This window comes from Tarenaya hassleriana, unplaced genomic scaffold (assembly GCF_000463585.1).
Source record: "Tarenaya hassleriana unplaced genomic scaffold, ASM46358v1 Cleome8, whole genome shotgun sequence".
In the NCBI taxonomy this organism is placed as follows: Eukaryota; Viridiplantae; Streptophyta; class Magnoliopsida; order Brassicales; family Cleomaceae; genus Tarenaya; species Tarenaya hassleriana.
In genome coordinates, this window is record NW_010970490.1 from 4,026,637 (window position 1) to 4,037,414 (window position 10,778).

At 43.3% G+C, this 10,778-nt stretch overlaps 3 protein-coding genes and 1 pseudogene across 3 annotated transcripts in view; 2 read left to right on the top strand and 2 right to left on the bottom strand.

Moving 5' to 3' along the window:
- The window catches only part of LOC104802919 (NADP-dependent alkenal double bond reductase P1-like), a 2,328-nt gene extending 987 nt beyond the window's left edge, over positions 1-1,341 (top strand). Inside the window, exons 3-5 of the mRNA XM_010526744.2 lie at positions 328-494; positions 589-671; positions 763-1,341. Coding sequence (XP_010525046.1) covers positions 328-494; positions 589-671; positions 763-1,141 — 629 coding nt within the window. The 3' untranslated portion in view covers positions 1,142-1,341. The remainder of the gene's footprint in view (positions 1-327; positions 495-588; positions 672-762) is intronic.
- Positions 1,342-1,929: 588 nt separating this feature from the next.
- Positions 1,930-3,222, top strand: LOC104802920 (NADH dehydrogenase [ubiquinone] iron-sulfur protein 6, mitochondrial-like). The gene is made up of 3 exons (XM_010526745.2): positions 1,930-2,104; positions 2,672-2,756; positions 2,932-3,222. The coding sequence occupies exons 1-3, from the start codon at positions 1,991-1,993 to the stop codon at positions 3,039-3,041; spliced, it is 309 nt and encodes a 102-aa protein (XP_010525047.1). The 5' UTR covers positions 1,930-1,990; the 3' UTR covers positions 3,042-3,222.
- Positions 3,223-3,482: 260 nt separating this feature from the next.
- Positions 3,483-7,332, bottom strand: LOC104802922 (ATPase family AAA domain-containing protein 3-like). The gene is made up of 8 exons (XM_010526746.2): positions 6,827-7,332; positions 6,361-6,456; positions 6,046-6,156; positions 5,655-5,964; positions 5,305-5,395; positions 4,810-5,140; positions 4,456-4,604; positions 3,483-4,265 (listed from the first exon to the last, which is right to left on the bottom strand). The coding sequence occupies exons 1-8, from the start codon at positions 7,136-7,138 to the stop codon at positions 3,749-3,751; spliced, it is 1,917 nt and encodes a 638-aa protein (XP_010525048.1). The 5' UTR covers positions 7,139-7,332; the 3' UTR covers positions 3,483-3,748.
- Positions 7,333-7,611: 279 nt separating this feature from the next.
- LOC104802923 overlaps positions 7,612-10,778 on the bottom strand; it is a 4,410-nt pseudogene continuing 1,243 nt past the window's right edge.

The following is a 10,778-nucleotide window of genomic DNA, read 5'->3' on the forward strand; positions in this document are numbered from 1 at the left end:
CATTCCTTGGTTATTCCTCTTCATTCATGTAAGCTACTTTGTTACCCAAAAAGATTGTAACTTGATGAGAAAGGGCTTTAGGTGTTTAATTATATCCTATGTTTGGGGTGTTTTGTTATGCGAGATTGTGTTTTGGCCTGAGATAGATATAATAATGGTCTTGCCTCGGTGAATAGGAATAGGTTACATGTTTGTCTGGTTCATGCATTTGCAAGGCATTGAGTTTTCACATAAAAACTACTGAAATGGTTTGGATGGCTAATGCTCTTAAAGTTGTTAGTAGTTTATCATTCAAAATCCTTAATGGCTTTTCATTTCTCCTGACAGGTATGCCCGGTATGACCGCCTATGCTGGGTTTTATGAAATATGTACTCCTAAGAAAGGGGAATATGTCTTTGTGTCGGCTGCATCGGGTGCAGTTGGTCAGCTTGTGGGACAATTTGCAAAGATGATGGGTTGCTATGTCGTTGGAAGTGCTGGAAGTAAAGAAAAGGTATGGAAACGAGCAGAAGCAGACTTACTTGAACTCTAGTTCTATCTCGGGGTAGCAGTAACTGACCCATTTCCTTAATTCTTCGCCTTGTAAGGTTGATCTCTTGAAGAATAAGTTTGGATTTGACGATGCATTTAACTACAAGGAAGAGCCCGACCTTGCTGCTGCCCTGAAGAGGTCAGTAAACACTGCTTTTAGTTCATCTTACGATCATATATAATCAATCAGACTCCCACTAAACCCTCTCGGGTGGAAAATTCTCGAATAGGTGTTTCCCGGAAGGCATCGACATATACTTTGAGAACGTGGGCGGGAAAATGCTGGATGCAGTGCTTGTAAACATGAGGATGAACGGGCGGATTGCGGTATGTGGAATGATATCGCAGTACAACCTCGAAAACCCGGAAGGAGTACACAACCTGACCACCATAATCTACAACAGGATCCGAATCGAAGGGTTCGTGGTATTTGATTACTTTGACAGGCATTCCAAGTTCTTGGACTTTGTGCTCCCGTACATAAGAGAAGGGAAGATAACGTACGTTGAGGACGTAGCTGAAGGACTCGAGTCTGGCCCTTCCGCTCTGATTGGACTCTTCCATGGTAAGAACGTCGGCAAACAGCTTGTCGCGGTTGCTCCTGAATGAGATCTGTTAAGTTGATCGGTTGCAGCAAGTAATGTCTTGATATGTTTAGTACGAGAAACCAAAAAAAAAAAAAAAACGACTGTGTTGTTGTCTTGTTTTTGGGAGTGTTTGTTTCTAAGTGTTCTCTGTTTTGTCTTTCAATAAGTTTGTATGACAAAAAAAAACTAAATAAAATATTTGCTATGGGTTTGTGACAAGAATTTTTCTTTTCTTTTTCTTGTTTGAATTTTAGGTCCAACTAATATCGAGGTTTAATAATGTTTTGTCTTGTATTTACGGTGGCTTAATCGGGTTTCAGTTCAGGTTCGATTCAGTTATTTCAGTTTTAAAAAACTATAATTGTTTGTTTTTTACATTGAATTCTGTTCGATTCGGTTTGATTATATTCGGTTAACTATTCAGTTTTTACATTGAATTCCGTTCGATTCGGTTTGATTATATTTGGTTTGAGTTCTGTTAAGTTATGATAAAAATACTCAATTTTTTAAATTTTTTTTACGATTTTTCGTTTATTTTTTTATTCGATTCGGTTCGATTTCGATTTTTTCGGTTTTAAAAAAAACATAACTATTCAATTTCATATATAACTCGGTTCGATTATAGCTGTACGTTATTCAATTCAAAATCGATTCGGTTATTGGATTATTAGCCAAAAGCCATCCCTAAACTACAAAAGTACTTAACAATTTATAGCAATATATATACGATCCATATTTCGAGGGCCGGTCCGGTAGGCCCATGACTGAGCGCTCAGGCCTCTCTCCCTTAGATTCTTCTACGCACTCGCCTCGTCTTTCCTTGGCCTCCTCTTCTTTCCCCTCTTCGGTCTCTTCGTTGGTGTCGGAGCGAATGGCGTCGAGTCTCCTGAAAACCCTAATCCGATCGCAAATTCTGCCTTTGTCCAGAAGGAACCACAGCCTCGTCGGAGCTCAAGTCAGCAATCATACCGCCAAATGGATGCAGGTACTCCTCCCTTTCCGTCAATCCATAATCGTCATCTTCGCGGCTTTTTGCTTCCGAATCTGATATATATTTGATTCGGTCTCACGCTTCTTAATCTAATTTTCTGTGAACTTTATGACAATTTTTACCTGGGGGGGGGGGGGGGATCGTTTTTTAGGTTTGGATCGCGATGTGTGGCATGTTGAGCAGTCGCTCTTCCTGGTGTTGAGCGACGTAATTTAAATAGCTGCCTTACTTGGGTTTTGTTGCAAAGGCCTAGGATTGTCACGCTTTAGTCCTAGTTGAAGATGAGACATTTCATGCTTTACATTTTTGTTGTTTGATTGGGATCTGAATACCTTCACTTGGTTGACATTGTGCTCTGCTGTAAGAGTTGCTCTTGGCTAAATATTCCCAGAACTGTTGTCGTCAAGTATCATCTTTGTGTACTTTTCCAAATATGGTGTTGTACTTTTATAAATGACTCGCATCGCATCATAAAATTTCTTACTGCAACTATTCTTTTACCCATTTTCTGGCAGCATCACATAGCAAGAACATTATGATGAAGTACTTGTATCTTTACAGGACACGAGTAAGAAATCACCAATGGAACTCATCAATGAAGTCCCGCCTATCATAGTTGAGGGAAGGATTGTTGCTTGTGAAGGAGGTTTGTTCTCTTTTCATTTCTCTTGTATGCTAGTCAGTACAAGATGTGTTTTTTGCCCCATATTAGCTAAGTGTCGGTCTACAAAATAAGGGAAGTCATAAATTTGGGAAGGGGTTCGATATATGATTTTTGAGAGGATAAAGACACTGATTGATATATCGTGTTTAACATGCAGACACTGATCCGGCCCTGGGTCATCCCATTGAGTTCATATGCCTTGACTTGGACGAGCCTGCTGTCTGCAAGTACTGTGGCCTCCGCTATGTCCAAGATCACCATCACTAGACCAAACCTGAAGTCAAAGTCTTTGTTTTCGGGCATTTGTTCATTCTCCTGTTTTACCCATTTTGTGTCTGTGAAATCATACAGAATCGCGTGTATCTCTTTGTATTTCCATCTACTCGCTGGCACACAATAAAGGGTTTCAGTCACATTCGTTTAAGTGTGAGTCTTGCTACTGCCTTCAGCATGGATTCCTTTCAGATATCTGTATTCAGCTCGCCGCAACTCTTCGTGGCAGATAGTGATGCAAGGTTGGAGTGGTGCTACTGCTCCGCAAGAGTTCAGGAACAGGGTGCTAATCTTTATGCAGCTATCTAAATTTCTTTTTCATGGAGGACTTTTTTTTTGCAATTTCGATGCCCTTGGCTAAAAAACAAAAGATCTTGCTGTTTTTCTTCAACTGGTCCTTGATTACTGGCTGGAAGCTGATAAAAAAAAATGGTGTTAAAACTGATGAGTAGAAGATTACTCAGAAGGGCATAAGAGTTTTGCCATTTGGTTACAAATAGAACCAAGGAGGAGGCTCATGAATGAATAGCCTTGACAAAGAAATGCCAAAGGAATTTAAAAAAAAAAAGAACCTAAGCAATAACAAAAATCTTTCCTTTCAACCAAGGAGAACACGATTTAAATCAGCACTCTGCCTCTAACCCTCTGAAACGATTGCAGGGTTTCACACTTTTTTTTGGTCAACTCTTTGCCTTGTTCATTTATTTCTTGTTACCCGAATCAGAACCGGCAAGTTTTCTTCTTTGCTGATGCTCTGCGACTTTGTAATCCACGACCTCTCTGAAAAGGTCAGGGTCCAAGACGCAGCTCTCGCTCCCGTACACGGCTGCCTGAACGCTAGCCATCAATTTCGCGATTTCTCTACCAGAAAATCCCTCCGCTTTCGCGGCCGCTTCCTTCAGTATATCATCGGTCACGCCCTTTATCTCGATCTTTTGCTGCTCTTTCTTGAAGAGGCTGGAGAATAAACCCGGTTTTCTTGGACCGGCCTTGGCAATGTACTTGTCCAGATAGAGCTTCAGAAGCTTGAAACGCTCTTCTTCTCCCGGGAGAGGGAACTCGAGAACTTCGTCAACACGGTCAGACACGGCCGAGTCCAGGTCACCAGGCCGGTTCGTGGCAAGTGCTAGGACTATGTCTTTGGACTGGTCGCCCGTCCGGAATAGAAGGGCATTTAGTGCACTCCTTTGAGCTTCACTCATGTATGTTTTGTTCCGCCTGTCGAATTTCAAAACACATGTAAGAGTTCAAAAGTTTTAGACTTTTCAACGGTTAGAAGTTAGAACGATATCAATCAACAGGATATCGTGATGTATGTAACAGATTGAATCCTGGAGCACAGGATAATGTAACCAAGAAATGATATGATCATTACACAACTAGAAAGACGATTTAGTAAGTCACGTACTCGCACAAAAACGCATCGGCTTCATCAATGAAGAGCAACAAGCCTCTCTTAGACTTTTTGGCCCAATCGAATAGTTGGTGTATCTTTGTAACAGCCTGAGGCCCGAGCGGAGCAACATCTCCACCAGTCATCAATGCATAGTCCAACCCCTGCAATGCAATGTATACAGACGCTAGAATGAGATAAAAAAATAAATAAACCAAAATCATATGGTTATATTTTATGCAATCAATCAAGTTCAAATTCAGATTTGGCTGTAAGATATTAACTCTACCCTAATAGAATGCATATATACCCTAGAGGATATATTACATTTTCCGATAACTTGTAGACAGCAATGGAGAGAATACATACAGATTTACGAGCCAGCTCCCGGGCAGCCATTGTTTTCCCAGTTCCTGGAGGGCCATAGAACAGCATATTGCGGAAAGGTGCCTGGTGGGATTTTGTGTTGGCAGTTGCATTAGCTAGTTGTTCGATTCTCTTTTGAAGAGATGGGTGCAAAATAACATCACCAAAACCATTTCCGGTTTTCGATGCTGACTCCTTACTACCAGCCCGTAAAGTGGACATTGCACGAGAAATCACACCAGACCAAGGGTACTTTCCTCTTGACGATTCTCTTATTAGTGATGGTTGTCCTAATATTCTGTCTACATAACTCCAGATCACTTTGGCACCTTCCCTGCAACAAGAAATTAAGTTAAGTTCGAAGTCCCATTTCAAAAGCATATGTCAGTGTGATGAAACAATTACATAAGAAGGAATACGCCTTTCACAGAAGAACACACGAGAAACAAGTAAACTAGGAAGCTTAGCCATGCATCAGATTACATATCCATTATTTACCTAGTTGTGTAAATCCCTGCTGCAAGGGCAGTTACTCCCCCAACAGCAACAACCAGCTTGTTTTGATCTGTCAAAATGGCACGCAAGCCCCCTAGGGAAAAAAAAGGAAAAGTCGTCAACTGCTAAACAAAAAAAAATGATATCACAATAGCATCTATAGATGGGGACATCATATGACATGCACATCCATTCCTATCAGTAAGTCATAAAATGCAGCATTAAGACTAACTGCTGATGTGGGATATCTAGTTTGCATACAGACTTACCCTGGGAATGCGATTACATGTAAAATCCAAAAAAAAAGGGTTGTATTAAAGCAAAAGACACCAAGTTTATCCTTAATGCCATACCTCCGATATGATCGAATGTAGTATTTATGGCAGCAACCCATTTCTCCCTTTCTGCATTTGCACGATCTACAAGCATTCTCCTGTTTACATCTTCGGCAAGCCTTGCCTCATGGGCTCTCCCTTCTGCTTCAGCTATAGCCTTGACCCGGATTGTTTCTCGCTCTATCTCAGCCTTTTCCCTCTCCGTTTGCCGCCTCTGTGCCTGAATCTGTTCCTCGGTAGCTCTCCGAGCCTGTTCCTGCCGAATTGCTGATTCTTCTTGCAGTTTCACAAGCTCTTGATTTCTTGCTCTTTGAAGTTCATTCTCTGCCTGTAACAGGAGATATTGTTAAGATGGAGAGGAAAAAAAATTGTTGTGATAATAAGTAAAATGTTTTAGGTAGTTATGTGCCTGCATCCTCTTTCTCGCAAGCTCGTCTTCATAGCGAGCCATCTGCGATTTTGTTTGCGCTTGGTGCTGAGCAAGTTTTTTCTGTTCATCATATATCACCCTTTGTCTCTCCTGTAAAACGTAAAACAACATGAGCACGTCTTTGGGATGCTCATAGACCACAATTTTCTTAAGTAGGAATCGAACACAGTTCCGCCAAACTACCGCCAGGGATACACCAAACTACTGGTGACAAAATTCATGGACAAGGTCCTACCACCAAAGAGAATCTACAACCAATCCATGGACAATGAAATTATGGCTAGTTAATCTCACGGTTTCAGCTTGGGCTTGCATTGCTTTGAATTCTTGCGCCTTTGCAGCAAACTCAGATTGCCTCGTCTCTTCTTGCTTCTTTATAACTTCAAATACCTACAATACAACAATCACCAAAAAGCACCACTCATAAGAGAACGAAATTCTGATGCATCCAATGATTTTTTTCCATAGAAAAACTTTAGGCTCAAATCGTTATTCTATAGATTCACAATATAAATTACTATCATTGAAAATACGCCTTAGCCTTTTAATAGAAAAAGACTTGAGCTTTTGGTGTTATAAGAAATTTCGCAGAGCTACTTGGCCTCTAATGTATAGACAATTATGGAATTCATTTGCTTCTGTAAAAAATATCAAAACGCCAAATTCAAATTACACACAGCCAAATCATCGAAACGCTTCCACACACTAAGAATTCAACAACCAGCGAAAAATTCCGTAAACCCAACAAAAAATTCGAGACCTTTTTAGCCTGAGAAGAGCTATTGATCTCCCTCAAGGCCTTGGCCCCTCGCTCAAGCGCCTCTGGATCGAACCCAGCAGACGTCGTCCTCGGATGATCATTCCGGACCTTCGGAGGAGCCGGAGAATCTCCGCCGGACGCCGACGGTGCCTGCTGAGATTGAGGCGGCGGAGAAGACTGCTGAGGACTCGGCGTAGCCGAAGAGCCGGAGAGGAAATTGAAAGGACCATCTGCGGCGGCGACTTTGGACTGCACAATCGAAGCAGATGCTGCCATGGCCGAGATTATACCAATTGCACATTTCTGAGCCATTTGTTGTTCCCGAAAATTTTCCGAGAAGAAGAAAAGGAGAAATCTACGGTTTCCGTCGATTCCAGAGGTTTAAAAAATGCAGTGCAAGGTTTATGGAGAAGAGATTGGCAAGAAAAACAAGGGATTCACACGAAAATATCTCTTCCCATAGAAATGAGAGAGAAGGAAAAAAGGTAGGAGGCAGAGAAGTTGCAGGGGTTTTGGTAGGGTTTCTTAGTGACGCAGTATTCGGCAGGATTAGGTTTTCGGGTCGGTTGTACCCGACAACCCGACCCGCCCGACCGTCGGATTCTAGGCGGTCTGGCTTTGAGGGCACGACATATTCTAATACGAAATATTTCTTTTTCTTTTTTGACAAAATAATACGAAATATTTGTGTTTGATTAACTCTTTCGTTTTGTTTATAACGATTTGAGTAGCAGTAAATATCTCTAGAAACGTATTTCTATTTAATTAATATAATACTCTCAATATTAAATATGAAAAATATATATGTACTTGCCACAGAGAAACTCGTGCAAGAAAATTATAGATCCATTTAATATTTTAGCGGTAGAATTATGATTACAAAATTTAAATAGACAAAAATTGTCTTAGAAAAAAAACAAATATAAATAGAAAAACCACCCAAATGTGAAGACATGACCGAGAGAACTAACTCTATCTATCTTAGTTTTAAGTACCCCATCTCTCTTGTCGGAGAACCATCGGTCTGTTCCCACATCCGTCCGTACAGACGAATCTAATGAAGGGGATGCGGAAGAAAAAGGGCGGGAAACAGAGGAGATCAAGGGAAAGTGAAAGATCCACCGATCTGGTTGGAGCCTGCAGGAGGGTTGATAGCCACCCAGAGAAGGGAAATGGTGATGGCAATCAGACCAGACCAGACGAACACAATGGTCGGCGTTCTTCCTCTCCGTCCCATCAGCCCTTTCGCGAACGGATAGAGATGAGCCAACACCCAGAAGCTGAAAAACACGCCCCCGATGAGCCGGCTCCACTGCGGAATCACGCTGTATATCGTCCTTCTGAACCCTACGGCAATGGCTATGAGATTCACCATGATGATCACGATGGGCGGGATCATGAGCGAAGTCCATTTCACCATGTAGAGATCCGCAAAATCGTCGTCGTTCTCATCTCCAGCGGATTTCGACGTCAGAGTGAACGAGATTTCGATCCCTGCAACCACTTTGAGCAGACCCTGCAGGACTGCTGCAAGGTGAGCGCTCGTTCCTCCGATGAGCCAAAACTGCTCGTTCCTCCACCATTCTTCAAGCGAAATGCCTGACCATTTGATCTCGAGGAGAGCCAGCAGGCAGAGGGTTATGGAAATGATGAGGAGGTAGGTGAGGAAAGTCACGTTAAGGGTCTGGACGATGAACTGGCCCGAGAAGAGGGAGAGCGCTGGGAGGAAGCAGTAGACGATGAGGAAGAAGGAGGTGAAAGGGTAAATCCCGACATTGAGGTAAGCGATCCTCTGAAGTATCTTCATTCGCGGGCTGGCGAGAAAAGCGTTGTTCCTCGAGAAGAAAATCTCGACAGAGCCAGTAGCCCATCGGAGCACTTGATGAAGCCTATCTGTCAGATTTATAGGTGCAGTGCCTCGGAAAGCATCACGTTTGGTCACACAATATACCGATCTCCAACCACGGTTGTGCATCCTGTAACCGGTGACCACATCTTCGGTCACGGACCCGTAAATCCAACCGATACGAGATCCCCACTCGGTTTTGTCCTCGTACCAGCAAGAGATCACAGCAATAGCTTCTGCAACTGTTGACGCATCAAGAAGCTCACGGGGAATGGTGAGGGCACCGGGCGGGCGGCCATTTTTCACGGCCGGGTGATCTGCAAGAGGACGGCCTTGGAACTCTGCAACCGGGATGGAATCGATGAGAAAAGTCGAGTTCCCGAATTTCTTTGGGATCAAAGAGAGATTCATCTCTTCGTCATCAGAGTCGCCCATTCTCAAGGCCCGGGTTTCCTCCGGGACTTGAGTCTGCTTCTTGCGACGGCGAAAGCAGCAACTGCAGCAACCGGGATGATGTTCTTTGGATCGAGGTGGGTCAAATCCGTACAGCGCAATTCTTCTGAAGAGACAGCCAGTTCCGACATAAACAGGACCCATAAGCCCATCGAGAGCTCTCATGTTCACATCGAAGAAGACAGTGTTGTGATTAGCATACCGATCTGACGGGTCAATACCTTCGAACCGTTGAGGGAACTGAACGTAACAGATTCGGTCGCCTCCACGATCCATCATAAAGCACATTCCTTCTCTCAGAGCCTCAGAATTGTAGATGTAGTGATCACAGTCAAGATTGAGTATGAAAGGTCCATTGGACATGACTGCAGAAGCTCGGACTAGGGCATTCATGGCTCCCGCCTTCTTGTTATGATCATAACCAGGCCGCTTCTCACGGGAAACATAAACAAGAAGCGGGAGACGAATATCCACTTCCAACAAATCAAGAAACCCTTCTGATGTTCCGTGCAACGGCTCGTCACTTGGAGGTTTCAACATCACCTGCATTGTCGGGAAATACAGAAACATATGAGAATTGAATGAATTACCAGTGAGCTCTTTCCCCTTTTCTGCCAACATTCCATATCATCTTTCTTGGAAGGCAACAAGAAATTTCAGAATTTTTGAGAAAATTTAGAGCTTGGGAACGGATAAAGACCTGAATGATTCCGGCATGATCACCACGGGAATGGTCGGGAGAAGGATGCAACCATGTTCCGGGCCAATGGGTACCATCTGCCATCCAGGTGGCTTTGGGAATTTTCACTGGCTCTACAGGCTCATCATCTCGATGATTCTGCCTTTGCATCTTCATGGCCTTGATTTCCTCGCGAGCATGATAAGCATCGGACCGACGCCGAATAGAATCAGGCAAGCTGTTAACCCTAACCTTGAACTCGTCATACTCACGCTTCACCCGCCTACGATCCTTCACAAAATCGGGCTTCACCTTGTTCTTGTAAGGATCCCTTTTCAGGTTAAAGTAGGATTCAGGATTCCTCGGCTCGATATTATGCTTACGACAGAACGGGACCCACATGTTGGCGAAACTTGCAGCTTCAGCCATGGCTTCAAACGTTAGAAGGGCTCCTCCATCATCCGAGACATAGCATGAAAGCTTCTCAACAGGATAATCAGCAGCCAGAATGGACAAGATGGTATTAGCAGTGACCAGAGGAGGTTCTTTCTCTGGATCGGCAGTAGACACAAACACATCAACTCCGGGAAGGTCGGATTTCCCAGTGGGGTTGCTCGGTGAAGGTGTTTCAAACTTATCCTTCAGGACGTTAAGGTCGGTAGCACGATTGACCGGGCATAGTTTAGGGAGCTGGTCAAGAAGCCAAGAAAACGCAAACCAGATTTCGCAGACCACTGACATCCCCCACAGCCATATGGCATCGTTGTTTTGATGCTTCACCCTCCATGCCAAGAACAGTGCAAGAACAAAGATCCGGATAAATATCAAGAGCCTACAACAAAGATGATGAAGTACGATACAGAACATATCTGTCAGTTCAAGCAGAACTAATACGAAATGACGTTTTCATGGTTAGCAAGTAACGGAAAAATACACCCGAGTTTACCTGTATGGACTAATGACAGCAGCAGGAA